The 16,089-nt window shown below is 44.3% G+C and overlaps 1 protein-coding gene across 2 annotated transcripts in view; it reads left to right on the top strand.

The window, feature by feature from the left end:
* LOC141133258 (interleukin-3 receptor class 2 subunit beta-like) overlaps window positions 1–16,089 on the top strand; it is a 162,830-nt gene that overhangs the window by 30,371 nt on the left and 116,370 nt on the right. For both annotated transcript variants that reach the window (XM_073622523.1, XM_073622522.1), the window contains exon 2: window positions 12,357–12,468. In XM_073622523.1, the coding sequence (XP_073478624.1) occupies window positions 12,369–12,468 (100 nt within the window). In that variant the 5' untranslated portion in view covers window positions 12,357–12,368. The remainder of the gene's footprint in view (window positions 1–12,356; window positions 12,469–16,089) is intronic.

The following is a 16,089-nucleotide window of genomic DNA, read 5'->3' as shown; positions in this document are numbered from 1 at the left end:
CCCACAGTGCACTAAAATTTGCCCCAATCAGGCCAGTTTGAGGACACAAAACAATTAATTCATGGTCCTGAAAGGATGTGTTTTTTTATCATTAATGCATTGCATACATTAACAACAAAAACATTGTGTGTGTAGCAGACCCACAACATAATAGTTAGCTGAAGAAGAGGTTGTCACCTCATGTATCAACTAAATTAAATTTGCACTGTTGGAGAAAATGGCCAAAAAGAAAAGCCCATTGGAGAACCTAGGAGACAGCTAAAAGAAACACAAGCAGTAAATCAAATGAAATATTATTTAATTTTAACCAAAAATTTTATTTTAAAAAGGTTTATCAAACATTTGCTGGCATATCAATGGCCCCCCTACCCGCAAATTATTCCATATATTTTTGACGGACCTCGCAGGCACTTTGTGGGGGTAAGCCAGGACGGCCAGCTTCAAGCGCTGTCAGGGTTGTTGATTGTTCTGGGAATCTGGCCTCAGGCCCAACTGAGGCCACATAGTTTGTAGCATTTCTCCTGAGAAAGTTGTGTAGAATGTAGCATGCAATATTATATGGTTTTGTTTATATTCCGCCATGTTGATTGGCATCAGGAACAGGCTGAACTGGCTGGCCCATTTTCCCGAAAGCATTCTCCATCACTCTTCTGGCTCCGGCCAGCCGATAGTTAAAAACCCTCTGGACCGGGGTGAGGGTCTGCATTGGGAACGGCTGCATCAGGTGATCACCCAGCCCAAATGCTTCATCAGCGACAAAGACGAACGGAAGACCATCCACGTTGTCTTCTGCAGGTGGCAAGTCCAAGCCACCACTCTGGAGCTGTCTGTAGAACTCAGTCTGGGCGATGACTCCACCATCCGACATCCAACTATTCTTCTCCACGTCCACATAGAGAAACTCGTATGTCGCCGACACCACCGCCAACACCACTATACCATTAAACCCCTTGTAATTATAATAGTATGACCCCGAGTTGGGGCATGGGACGAAGTGGACGTGTTTCCCATCAATTGCCCCTCCGCAGTTGAGAAAGTCCCACTGCTGGGCAAATTGGGAAGCCACAGTCTGCCATTCCTGTGATGTTGAAGGAAACTGTGGAGTGAAACAAGAAAAAAATAAATTAGTACTTTTGCACATAACATTGCAAGCAGTTTAAACACAAACATTCTTGGCCAACATAAATAGAAAACATTTATTTTAAGGAGTATTTAAAGACAAAAATCTATGGTCCACTTATCAGATTCCTCACCCCCTCTGATGGCCCATTTAAAAATTTTAAGGGGGGGTAGGTGTTTTGGACAGGTAACCGTCTCCACTTAATTGAGAGCTGAATGCATAAATAATGTGTGTTACTTTGGCCAGCCCCTCCTTACTTACACTATTGGCAGCCCACTGGACAGGTAAGAAGCGTCATAATCCAAAAATATGAATACACACTGTCCACATTGAAGCACATTTTTACATTCTGCAATTATCTATCAAGATAATAGAAGAACTAAACTTTAAACAGTACCATTTGAAAGTATTCAGGCTGGCCCTTGAACTACATGCTTTGGTGAATTCATCCATAAATATGAACACAAAAGAGGTAGGTATAGTGTGTATGGGTTTGGCAAAGTCAGCAGATAGAGTATTGGTATCGGTTGGGGGGGGTCCCAAATGAGTTTTGCCCCCCCCCCCCCAAAAAAAGCCTCTTGCACTCTGCCTGAATTTAAGGCCAACAATAACATTTGGACACATTTTAGGGGGTGTTTAGGGTAAGCAGTACAATGGAGCTGACAAAATACATTGTTAAGTGACTAGGCTAGGTGTGTATGGACCCAGGATAGCATGCTGGGGAGATTAGTGAAGGCAAATATGCATGAAGGACAAAAAAGAAGCATTAAAAGCTTCCAGCATGCATGAGGACAAAGAGGACATTCACAGCATATTACAATCATGGTAATTAGGGAATGATGAAATAAATACAATACATTCGCAAACATTAAATAAATAGAATGTGATGTTAAAGGAGAAAACTTACCCTAATATAGTCCTTCTGCAGGACCTGAATGATGGCAGAACAGGTCTCTGGAATAATGATCCCCAGAGCCTGGGGAGATGGCTTGCCGCATGCAGGTGTCCTGCTTAGTAATATAAGGGGACAGTAAAGCCAACAGATGGTGAAAAACGTGGTCCGTCATCTGGAGATAATTCCTGAAATCATCAGGATTATTCTCACGGATCTCCCGCAACAAAGGCATGTGCAAGAATTGGTCACGCTGGAGCAACCAATTCTTCGTCCATGAACTCCTCCTCCCCCTGTTCATGGACTGGACTTGGGTCAAAGTAAGAACCCCAACACCAAGCCCCTGCATAGCATGAACTCTATGACGAGTACATACCCACAACATGGCTTCAAAACGGTCAGCTGGTCAGAATGATGTAACAGAATGCACTGAAAATCAGAAAGAACCTGAGAGGCTAGTCACACAGTTTTCCAGTTCAGCGGGGTCTGGGGAGGACCCCCAAATATGTTCCTGAGGATATGCTGATCCAGGTAGGGACTACCTCAAGTAGCATTTTTGCAGTCTTGATTTAAAGTGCATGTAAACCCTCTCCTATACCCAGTGCAGTGAACTGCCTCAGATGATACACAGAGATGAAACATATCTCCCTGCATAAGTTTTACATGTATATCTGCTGTCTTTAGCTTTATATACTGTTTAGAAAGTGCACATCATGTTAGAATTTTCACTTCCTCATTCTGCATTGTGAGAGAAGTCTTGGATTACACTGGTAGACAGCTGATTGGAGGAAAGGCACACACCCTCCTTCAGAGCTGTCCTGTGACTAAAGCAGCTTTCTGCTAGACTATTAATAGCGCCATCCTCGACACAAATTTCAGCCTGGTTTTATCAGATGTGTTGGAGAACTTGTGAGAAGTTATCATGCTGATAAAAGAAGAACGGAGCAGGAGAAAGCCACGGGACTTAGTGCTTTGAAGAGAGATAAGAAAACACTGCAGATATCTGTGCCCAGCTCAAATGTCATGAATCAGGTTTACATCCACTTTAAATTACCGAAGCAAAAAATATCTAAAGTGTACTGAGTATTTTGAATAGAGAAAAATAAAATAAAAATAAAAAGCAAAAATATAGTTAGACGTTTCCTCAGTGAAGCTGAGGGAAAGGCTTCCAACCTTCTAGGATACTAGCAAAAAATTGAGGCATTATGGGTAGAGGCTGGATTACATGGGGCTGGCCTTCAACTTTTGTTCTGTTTGCCAGTGTCCAAACCTCTTGTAGGCAGCAATATAACCAGGGCTTTTTTTCTCAGAGAATAGGTGCAGGAACTCAACCATGCCCGCCACACACACATACCTGCCAAATGGAATCAAATAGTAGCTCTTCCCTCTCCATACAACCCCCTCCCTCCACTGCCCTCATCTTCGCTCCTCTCCTTAAAAGCTCCACCATCTGTCATATTTCTTACCTTTGTTGCAATATTAAGCTGAAGCACCTATCCGACTGTAGTACCTCCCAGCATACTATACTATACTACAGTCACTTGCAAGGGAGATCATGCAGTAGGAGCATCAAAAACTGGTCACCAGGGAAAAAATGGAGACCACAGAGGGTGCAGCCTACCATGCACCCTCTCCTGCCCATGACTGCACTGAACCCTGGGCACCTGTTCTGTATCTCCCTTGCCCCTGTCTGGCACTCAGTGGGATCTGCGCAGGAGATCTGACCTGTGGGAGCTACTGGGAGATAAGCTATCACTTGTAAATGCAGAAGCTGGACTTCAGTGTTACCAAGTGATAGTGGTGAGCGGGGAGCAGAAGACCTGAATATAACTTAACTGTTTCAGGATTCCTGTGTCCCTCAATTGCCAATAAAGAAAATTACTTTATTGCTGTTGATGTGCCGACTAGAGAAATTCCCCTTAGTAACAAGAAATTGATGGAAATTTCCCCACTGGGGAAACAGACAGCAATGAAAACCTGAAGAAAAATTGCTTCAGCTCAAAGCTCTACCATTAAATTATCTTAAATCATCCTATAAAATAAAAAGACATTGTACTGCTTGAGAAGATGAAAATGTTGAAATGTATCTGATTAAAATCTCCTGCATGCTTTGTGGCTCACATTTACAGTGCAATATGTAGATGTCTTTATACTAGGAAATGAGGTTTCAGAAATATGGTTATGCAGGAAGGCTTCTTTCTCCTATCGTATCCTGTTATCACTGTACATGGCTTGCTAAATATTTTATATATTTTACTATTCATATGACTAACAATGCTGCACATTGTATCACTAAGGCCCAACGTAAAGCTTGCTTGCATTCAGATCGCAATCATTGCTTATAATTACTGGTCCATTTCTCCTTTCCTTAAAACAGACCTTCAGTAATTTTTTTATCTTTCCATCTATTAAATCTTCTGCCCTTGTTGTTTTAACTTTGGATAGTAAAACATTTTTTTCTGCCAGTAAATACCTTATACAGCCCACTTCCTGTTTCTTGTCTGGTAAAAAGCCTAGGCTTCTGACATCGTGCACAGCTCTCTCTCTCTCTCTCACTCTAGTGAGAGTTTACCCGGAAAGGAGGGAGGGGAGTCATAAGAGGGCCAATGAGAGCTTCAGGGCTGCAGAGCTGGGTGTGCGCCTCTGTGTGTCTGTGTAAATCCAAGAAGTGAACAGGCAGCAGCTTCCGCTGCCCACAGTTAAAATGGTTGCAGCCAGACTCAGTAGAGGGAGATTTCTGCAGCATATTTGGCAAGTGTAGAATCACAGTATATATAAAATAATATGCAAAGTGGCTGGAGGGAAGCTGCATAATGGCAAAGATGTTTTTATTACAAATCATGTGAGCAGACTGCAGTTCTTCTTTAACCACTCCCCACCCATGCCTATAGCAGAATGACGTCTTGCAGGACAACATGCCAGCGCGCGCAGCGCTGTGATCGCTGGTGCGGCGTGTCAGTCTAACACACCACATCTCCGATTGTGGTAAGGAACCTCTGACGGAGGCTCCTTACCACGTGATCAGCTGTGACCAATCACAGCTGATCACAGCATGAACCAGGAAGTGCCGGTAAACGTCTTTCCTCGGTTCGCGCTGACAGGGAAAGCCGATTGGCGGCTCTCCCTGTCAGAGGGAGGGCTGTGCTGATTATCAGCAAAGCCCAATCAGAAGTGCCACCAACAATGCCAATCATTGCCCATCAGCTGCCAGTCAGTGCCCCATCAGAAGTGCCTGTCAGTGCCTGTCAAAGTGCCCATAACAGTGCCAATCAGCGCCCACCACAGTGTCAATCAGTGCCCATCAGTAACACCTGCCAGTACCTCATCATCAGTGCTGCCTATCAGTGCCATTGATTAGTGTCCATCAGTGCGACCTGTCAGTGGCAATCAGTGCTGCCTATCAGTGTGCATCAGTGCCGCCTGCCTGTGCCCATCAGTGCCCATCAGTGCCACCTATCAGTGCCCATCAGTGCCGCCTATTAGTGGCCATCAATTCTAAATATCATTGCCTCATCATTGTCCATCAGTGCCGCCTCATCAGTGCCCGTCAGTGAAGGAGAAAACAAAATTTTATAACAGAAAATTTTTTTGTTTAGCAAAAAATAAAAACCCCAGTGGTGATGATCAAATGCCACCAAAAGAAAGCTTTATTTGTGGGAAGAAAATGCTAAAAAATTAGTTTGGGTACAGGGTTGCATGACCGCGTAATTGTCATTCAAAGTGCGACAGCGCTGAAAGCTGATAATTGTCCTGGGCAGTAAGGGGGGGAAAGTACTTGGTATTGAAGTGGTTAACCACTTGACGACTGGCCACTGTATATTTACGTCATTTTTTTAAAGATGGATATCTCGGTAACGGCAGCAGCTGCTGCCACAACCGAGGTATCCATCTTTAGGGCCGGCGTTTCTGCACACGATAACAGTGGTCTCTGCGGCGGGTTCACCGCAAGATCACCGTTATCGGCGACGGGAGAGGTGCCACCCCCCCTCCCGCCGCTCTCCCGCACCCTCCGCCGCTTACCGGAGCCGTCGGTAGGGGCGGAGGCGATCGGGTCCTTCCTGTGCCTGGGTATAGAGACGAGTGAGGCCAAGATGACGCCCATCCGTCTCTATACCATAGGACGGCCGGAGTGACGTCATTACATCGGCTCCGCCCACTTCTCTTTTTTTTTTGTGTCATTTTTTTTTTTAAACAACTTTTTTTTTTTTTTTTTTGCATTTTAGTGTAAATATGAGATCTGAGGACTTTTTGACCCCAGATCTCATATTTGAGAGGACCTGTCATGCTTTTTTCTATGTGCTTACATTCCTTGTAATAGGAATAAAAGTGATCCAATTTTTTTTTTTTTAAAACAGTGAAAAAATGAATAAAATAAAGTAAAATAAATAATAAAAAAAAAAAATTTTTTTTAAAGCGCCCTGTCCCGACGAGCTCGCGCGCAGAAGCGAACGCATACGTGAGTAGCGCCCGCATATGAAAACGGTGGTCAAACCACACATGTGAGGTATCACCACGACCGGTAGAGCGAGAGCAATAATTCTAGCCCTAGACCTCCTCTGTAACACAAAACATGCAACCTGTAGAATTTTTTAAACGTCGCCTATGGAGATTTTAAAGGGTAAAAGTTTGACGCTATTCCACGAGCGGGCGCAATTTTGAAGCGTGACATGTTGGGTATCAATTTACTTGGTGTAACATTATATTTCACAATATAAAAAAAAATTGGGCTAACTTTACTGTTGTCTTATTTTTTTATTCAAAAAAATGAATTTTTTCCAAAAAAAGTGCGCTTATAAGACCACTGCGCAAATACGGTGCAAAAAAAAAGTATTGCAATGACCGCCATTTTATTCTCTGGGGTGTTAGAAAAAAAACAATATATAATGTTTGGGGGTTCTAAGTAATTTTCTAGCAAAAAAAACTGTTTTAAACATGTAAACACCTAAAATCCAAAACGAGGCTGGTCTAAAGAGGTTGTAAAGTCTAACTTGCTTATGAAAATTAAAAAAGATGTCATACTTACCTGCTCTGTGCAAGGGTATTGCACAGAGGGGCCCTGAATCTCCTCTTCTGGGTCCCCCACTGCTCTCTGCTCTTCCTTTTCTCCCTGTGCCACCTATTAGGAAGCGACTTCCTATGGTGGCACACCTGCTGGCTCAATCCCAAGCCAGGCTGTGTGAGTCCATAGACACACACAGCACAGTATGGCTCAGCCCAGCCCCCTGTTCCCTCCTCACAGGATTTGACTGACAGCAGAGGAAACCAATGGCTCCTCCTGCTTTCAGCCATGTTTGTGAAAGACTGTGAGAGGGGATAGAAGACCTGCAGATGGGAACAGGGCTGGCTCATTGTAGGACTCGGGTAAATATTTAGGCACAGGGGAGGAACAGTAACTGGAAGGATTTGTGCCTTGATGCATAGAATGCATTAAAGTGGTTGTATACCCTTTTTTAATATTTTTATCTACAGGTAAGCCTATAATAAGGATTACCTGTAGGTAAAATGAATTTCTCCTAAACCTGTACAGTTTAGGAGATATTCACTTTGCATGCAGCCGCTGACATCAGCGGCACATTCGCTGTGAAGGCCCGGCTGAAGGTCCGGCAGATGCTGCCGGACCTTGCCGGGAAGAAGACGTAATCGCGGCTCCAGCCACTCACAGTGCCGGGGCCGCGAACCTGGAAGAAACGCAGAGGGAACATGTCAGCTCCCTCGGCGTGGACTGGGATCAGATGCCGACGCCTCGTTCTAAGGTAAGTATTTCATAATGAGCTAGTATGCAGTGCATACTAGCGCATTAAGCCTTTGCTTTACAGGGTTTTTTTTTAAATAATTCTGTGCGAGTATACAACCGCTTTAAGGTAAAAAACCTTTTGACATTAGAGCCACTTTAAAGACCTGCTTACACTAGTGTTTGTCAGTGCAACTCATGGCAATGCAGTGGCAAACTGTGTCATTCATTTTGAATTTATATTGTAGTGCACCACCACACACAGATGTGAAATGTGCTGCTTAAAAAAAGAATGTGTTTGTCCAGTTTTTTTTTTGCATTGTGTTGCGTTCGCAGCCCATTCAAAATGAATGGGCTGCTTACTTACATGCACAAATACTGCATGAAATAAAAAGAGGGTGTAGTTTTGGCTTCCCCTATTTAAATTATGAATATGCATGATCTTGTCTGTTCCTATAGTTAGCTAGTGTATAAAAGCTCTGATAATATTAATGGTGATGATTTAAGGACAATATTAGCTATAAAAATAAACACAATGCTCAAAGAAACAAAGGTCTTGTTTATTTACAAAGAAAATATAAATACTAACATAGAAAACTAAAATAATAATACAGAGCATATAAGACAAAAGAACATAGATACATTACGTAAGTCCTTCTTCGCGGTCCTGTATCTTTGCTGGGCTCGGGGAGAAAGAGAAAGGAGGCTTCATCATTGGCCCTTACCTTTTAAAGCACGCACAGACACAACTCACACAAATAACCCCTACCCGCCCTGTGTAGTCCTCTGTCCAATGAGCGACCCTACGTAAACTGTAAAGGGCTGTCATTTCTAATCACCAGGAAGTAACGTGTTACTCTAGATCAGGGATATGCAATTAGCGGACCTCCAGCTGTTGCAAAACTACAAGTCCCATCATGCCTCTGCCTCTGGGTGTCATGCTTGTGGCTGTCAGTGTCTTGCTATGCCTCATGGGGATAGTTCTGCAACAGCTTGAGGTCCGCTAATTGCATATCCCTGCTCTAGATCCTCCAGGAAGTATGTCACTGTCTTCCACAAGGGGGCAGCATTATTCTGTGAACACCTGCCTTGACCCAGTTTCAACATTCCAGCAACAGCTGGCCTTTTGATGTTCTGGCTGAAAGCACGGCAATTAGGCACTGTAATCTTCACATCATCAGGAGCTTCATGCTCTCTTATTCCCATACCCCACCTCCAGGGGGTATGCATGAATCCTGTTCCAGGTGAAGACCAGATAGGCACCCTTCTGTTATACACACCCTGCTGGGTAATCTTGCTCTTCTGGCATTCCAAGCTACCCCCAGCTATATCCAGATGTCTTCAGTATAATCAGGCCTCAACAGTCCAAAAATATATGTGTCACGAATGTCACATCTACCTCAATGCAGGTGGTCATACACTATAGCTAGCTACTGTGTGCTTCACCTATAGCAGCCCCCTTTCCCTTAAGACAAGCATGCCTAACGGTACTTAGTTGCCCCCAGGACTTATACACAATGCTATAGTGCCTGGCCACCACACTAGGGCAGATGTGAACAGAGCAAACAACAGACTACCTGCAGTTTAGCAGACAGATAGAGTGGTTCTAAGATGGCCCAGGTAATAAGGCAGGCTGCGTTCACAGAATAGTCCAATATCTGATCCAATGACAGTCTAAGTAATAAGGCAGGCTGAGTTAAGGGCATAGTCCAATATCCGATCCGGGTCATACACAGGGAAATCCAACAGCAAAGCAAGGCAGACAAAGGGAGGCTTGAACAGAAACAATGCAGGTAACTGTCTCTATCACAAACAAGTATAGAGTGTTCAGTTTGCTTATATCAGGTGACTGATCAGATCAATCATCTTGCAGGTGAATACAGACAGGGGAAAAGCAACGGCCAACACCCGGGTGCTGGAATGAGGAACAGGGGCATGAGTGATCATGACAATATAATATTAAAATCATGATGCCTTCCAACACTGCTACTTGAATGTGTATTCATTACTGCAATTATCCAGTGTGAACCCGCCTTGAGAGGAATTATGAGCACCTTAGTAAGTTGCAGGTGCTTGTTATCACACAGAGAGATTTTTCCATCTTAATCCTTATTTCTTTCACCAATTGTATGTAGTTACATGTTTCAGAGCTGTATTGAATGCCAAGACTGGCTCAGGGAGAGGTCAGCTTGTCTATGTCCAGCCTCACTCAACACTAGGGAGGAGATGAAGGTTTGGTGTAAAGACACATTCAGATTGGACTTTGTCTGTTCAGGCATTAGTTTGAATACCAGACTTTTTGCTAATTCAGCGTAATCTGAATGTAACATAGTAACCATCTTTCTACTGCCAGAACAAAATCAAAGCTTGTTTCCTATCAAAGGTTGTTGAAGAAGTGGTGGGTGCCAACGCTTGGCCCCAATTCATGGGAATTCCCAGCCATGTTAACAAAAGGGGCAGAAATAGCACCGACATCACTGACCAAATATGGCCACATGGTGTGGATTTCGGTGGACCTCATCAATACCAGATAAGGGTGTAGTATGTATTTTTGTTTTCACGGTCCCCGATAATTATTATTATTATTATAATACAGGATTTATATTGCGCCAACAGTTTGTGCAGCACTTTGCAACATTAGGGCAGACAGTACAGTTACAATACAATTCAGTACAGGGGGAATAAGAGGGCCCTGCTCCTTAGAGCTTACAATATAAGAGGGAGGGGTATGTAATACAAAAGGTAATAACTGTAGAGGTAGGATAGGCTTCTCTGAAGAGAAAACTTTTCAGGGATCGCCTAAAAGTGGATAGAGTTGGTGATAGTCGGACAGATTGGAGTAGGGAATTCCAAAGGATGGGAGAGGCTCAGTAGAAGTCCTGGAGGCAAGCATATGGGGAGGTGATGAGGGAGCTAGAGAGCAGGAGGTCTTGGGAGGAATGAAGAAGATGATTATGTTGGTATTTTGAGACAAGGTTAGTGATGTAGCTGGGGGTAGCATTGTGGATGGCTTTGTAAGTTATTTTTAGTATTTTGAATTTAATTGGTTGGGTGGGTGGAAGCCAATGGAGGGATTGGCAGAGAGGGGTAGCAGACGTTGAGAGGTTTGTAAGGTGGATGAGTCTGGCAGCAGCATTCATGATGGACTGAAGGGGGGATAGCCTATGTAAAGGTAAGCCAATGAAGAGGCAAGAAATAGCCAGGGAGTGAATCAGGAGCTTTGTGATTCCATTGGTAAGGAAGGCACGTATTTTGGAGATGTTGCGGTGGTTGAGGCGGCAAGCACCTATTAACATTTGTAGCAGTCCTAATCTAAAATATGGGCATGATATAGATGAAGGGAATTCATGTAATTTACTGGTAATTTAAACTGTATTTTTTCCTATGCAAATTGCATTTTTATACAGTAGGTTGTCTACATTGTACAGATGCACCATTTCACAAGCAGGTTGAGATCATCCTCCACAAAGGGATTAAGTGAACAATCCAACAGGAATTTCAATCCATGTGTAGTGCTCTCTGTTCAACAGGAGACAGTCATTAGACTGGTTTCTGTCAAATGGTCTTGCTGGCAAACCTACATTCAGCTCTGCAGTCATTGTCAATGTATTCTGAAGGGGGCAGTCCCCACTGTTAGAATACAATAGCATATCGGGGAGATACCTGCATCCACAGCAGTTGTGATATAATACCTGCTGATTGAACAAAAAAAAAAAACACAATTAAGAATTGAGACAGAGTGAAAAAAAAAAAAAAAAAAAGAATTTAGACAGCAGCCAGGCTCCACGTTAAGGTAAGGGGGTGGGAGATATGAGTAAAAAGATGAATTGATAATAAGCTGCTGTTTTGCACAAAGAGTTGTGAATCTATCAAAACTTTGTTGGCACCAAATGCTGCTAATGTTGCTAATAAAAAATGTGTGTGAGCCTAATGTGCATACAGGCATCTGCAAATTGGCACAAGGTCAAACTTGTGGGCAGTGTTAGATTTGCCTATGACCTAGTGATTTTCCAGTTTGAATAATCAATTAACTTGTTTTTAGGGGTTACGTTTGGGTAGTGGGGACCTGCTTGATTAAAAACTATGAAAACGTGCAGTGTTATTTTCTTTTCTTGCACAGAAAATGATGCACACCAGTTAGGCCTGAAGCCTTGTCAGGGGTCATCTGGTTTTCTGCCATCACTGCTTCCTGAACCTATTACTACATAGACCAGTACTGCTCACTGCACACATTGGGGGATCCATGCTGTCTCCCAGGGATATAAAGGAAGAAATTGACCCTCCCCTAGCCTGTTGCTGGACAGTTAAAGGAGAAACAGCAGACTGCAGAGCTACTCTTTCTGTCGCTCTTCTCTCTAGTATCAGCTTGCTGCTTCCACGCAAGCACACATGATTGGCTCCTTGTGCTGCTTCTCTGTCCCTCTGACTGATACCAAGTAAAGTTCAGCTACCTACACTGCATAAAAAACTAATTTAAGGGTGTATTAATGAACAGCGCTGCATCAATTTGTGTCTTTTATTTTCGTCTCGTTTAACTTGAATATTGCCTTTAGTCTAATGAATATGTCAGTCCTAGAAAGAATATTTCACACATTTGTTTTTGCTCATCACAGCTCTCAGGAGTGATGCTGAAGGCAAACTGCTGTGCATCAGAAATGAGGAAGAACAGTGTCGTTACATATTGGGTAATATTTTGCTTGCTGTCCGCAGTTCCTAGGAACCAAGGTTTGACTGTTTCCTAATACATTTTCTAAATGTCACATTAAAATTTCATAGTAAAAAAAAAATGTTTACAAATGACATCAAAATGTCCAAGTTGAAATATCCTTGCAGGATCAATGGTCCTAATGACTAGAGCTGAGGCGAAAATACCTCGGTTTGTTTTGAGCAGGGCTGGGTGAACATGACTAAAGTTTGGGTATCAAGTCCAAATCCTAATCAAGTCAATGGGAGCTGAATGTTAAAAACAGTAATGGTCATTTTCTGGGCTAATAGGTAAGGGATTACCACAGGGCCGGCTCTACCACTAGGCAAACTAGGCAGCCGCCTAGGGCACCAGGCCGCTGGTACTCCCTCTTTCTGCAGCCAGCAACTAACTCAGTCTCAACAGTTTGGATGGAAGCCTGGTAAAGTTAGGCTGGAAGCCTCCTTTAACAACAAGGGGGTCCCCTGATACCACCCCTCAGTGAATGAATAGAAAAGTGAACAGTGAGAGAGTACAAAAACTCAGTCTATTATAAACCCTAAAAAGTCCCACTATGTACATCCACCGCCAATCACATCATTCAGCGATGTGTAGATCCACATCAATCATGATGCCCAATGCATCCAACCTGCCGAAATGTCACCCGCTGACACACATCTGGTCTTGTCACTTCACTCCCACCAAAGGACTTGTCTGGTGGATGAAAGCAGATATTTACAAAGGAGCTGGGTCTTCTGCGTGACATAGGTGGCCATATATGGACATGACTATATATGGTCAAAGATGTCACACCAGAAAGACCACGCCTTTTTGCGAGTTTTATTTCTCTTTTAGTGGATCAGCGAGCATTTGAAATCATGATTGATGTGGATCTACATGGCTTAATGATTTGATTGATGGTGAATGTACTCAATGGGACATTTTACTTTTGTTTATTAAAGGACTTGTCAAAAACTCTGTGTTTTTTTTTCTACTATGTACCCCTTACCCATTCACATGGAGTTAGTATCCGGGGGGCCCGTTATTGGTATATGGGTAAAGGGGCTTCCAGATTCCAATTAGCCACCCTACCTGCAGACAACAATTGGACCAGGGTTGTGGGGAACAGGCAATATGGGAACATGGTGTGTCCCCCAAATGGGCAATTTAGACACAGTTTAATGAAAGACTGATGAATATTATCACATAATATGGACTTGGTGTGAAAATTATTATATTTTTTTCACAGAAGTTTTTTGTTTGATAGACTCGTTTGTTAGACATATTTTGGATGGTACACTGTTTATGATAATTATTTTAAAATGCCCTTTATTGTTGAACATTCGTGTTGCACATAAGGGAGTGATTATATTATATATAGAGTTGGGTAATTGTGTCCACCGCTGCACTGATTGAAAAAAATGTTATTCCCTAGGCAACTGCCTGTCCCCCATGCTATTTGTTTGACAATCCAGGTCTGGTGTAAGGATTTTTGACACACTAGACGAAACCTAATTTTGCCACCCCTCCTTGGATCCACCACCTGCCCATGTATACCCCTACCAGCGCTCATAAATGGAGCCTCACCAGTGCCCATAAATGCAGCTTCACCAGCACCCATAAATGCAGCCTCACCAGCCCCCATAAATACAGCCTCACCAGTGCCCATTAATGCAGCCTCACCAGCGCCCATAAATGCAACCTCACCAGCGCCCATAAATGCAGCCTCAAGAGCGCCCATAAATGCAGCCTCACCAGTGCCCATTAATGTAGCCTCACCAGCGCCCATAAATGCAGCCTTACCAGTGCCCATAAATGCAGCCTCACCAGCGCCCATAAATACAGCCTCACCAGTGCCCATTAATGCAGCCTCACCAGCGCCCATACATGCAGCCTCACCAGCGCCCATAAATGCAGCCTTACCGGAGCCCATAAATGCAGCCTCACCAGCGCCCATAGATACAGCCTCACCAGTGCCCATTAATGCAGCCTCACCAGCCCCCATAAATACAGCCTCACCAGTGCCCATTAATGCAGCCTCACCAGCGCCCATAAATGCAGCCTCACCAGTGTCCATTAATGTAGCCTCACCAGCGCCCATAAATGCAGCCTTACCAGCGCCCATAAATGCAGCCTCACCAGCGCCCATAAATACAGCCTCACCAGTGCCCATTAATGCAGCCTCACCAGCGCCCATACATGCAGCCTCACCAGCGCCCATAAATGCAGCCTTACCAGCGCCCATAAATGCAGCCTCACCAGCGCCCATAAATACAGCCTCACCAGTGCCCATAAATGCAGCCTCACCAGCGCCCATAAATGCAGCCTCACCAGCACCCATTAATGCAGCTTTACCAGCGCCCATAAATGCAGCCTCACCAGCGCCCATAAATACAGCCTCACCAGTGCCGATTAATGCAGTCTCACCAGCGCCCATAAATGCAGCCTCACTGGGGGGTACACACACACACACATCAGTGGGATTGGAAAATAATTCTTAACACTATATCTCATTAGTATATACATTTACATGCGATAATGCAATCATAGTGACAGTGTTTAAATTACTCACCTGGTGATGATCTGGGGCTCTGCAGACTGTATCTGTATCTGTATACTCTCTCTGCATCCGATGACATGACCCTGCCAGTGCCAGTGCGAGGAACATCCAATTTTAAATAATACATTGCTGCCTGCCTCTGTGCCTCCTCTAGGCAGGCTGCAGGCTCCACCTGACACCAAGCCTGGAGCGCTTGTTCAGGAGGAGGCCAGGTCAGGAGGGAGAGCGAGCCATTTCCACGATGGGGCACGTCAGGATTAGGAATCGCACGGCCACTGTGTATGGGCACTGCACTGGGCAGAGAGGCAGAGCTGGCTGGTGATGACATGACCGCACTTGGCGTGAGAAACAGACAGCAGGTCACTGACACTGATGATCAGAGGCGCGCAGCGGGGCGGGGGATGTTTCCTTTCCTTCCTCCATTCATTCGGGACACAGAACTCTGCCGCTGCTGCACCTCTGACACTATGTACGGAGGGACTCGGGAGTGGCTGCCTAACTGTTGAGACTGAGTTAGTTGCTGGCTGCAGAGAGAGGAAGTACCAGCGGACGCGCCAGCCATAGGCCTAGTGGTTTGCCTAATGGTAGCGCCGGCCCTGTGTATAACAGCAGGTTTATACATGACATTCAGCTCCCACTAATTAGGTATATGTTTGGGCTTTTGTCCGAATGCCTGAACAGCCAAGGTTAAGTCTGAATCTGTGTTCAGCTCAAACCTTAAAGTGGTTGTTAACCCACTTTCAGAAATTTTATATAATCTGTTCTGTCTTTAATGCAGTTCCCCCCTGTCTCTGTGTTTCATTGAAGAAATACCTTCTTCACGGTATCTCACGGTGGCTCCTGTCGCTCATGTAACTGGCTGTGTCACCTCTCTGCCCTTCTGACAGAAGCAGCGGATGGGGCTGAGGTTTCCCCGCTGATGTCAGTGGGACACGAGGAGGAGAGGAGAGAGGAGACACGGCCGGTCAGGTGATCACCGGGAGCCGCCGTGAGATACAGTAAAGGAGGTTTTTTTTTTAATAAGACACAGAGACAGCGGGGCACTGTATTAACGGATAGTATACCAATACATATTTATTATTCCTGCAGCAGGAGAGGAATG

Source organism: Aquarana catesbeiana, linkage group LG03 (genome assembly GCF_042186555.1).
Source record: "Aquarana catesbeiana isolate 2022-GZ linkage group LG03, ASM4218655v1, whole genome shotgun sequence".
NCBI lineage: Eukaryota > Metazoa > Chordata > Amphibia > Anura > Ranidae > Aquarana > Aquarana catesbeiana.
This window is presented reverse-complemented; position numbering and strand designations above follow the sequence as displayed.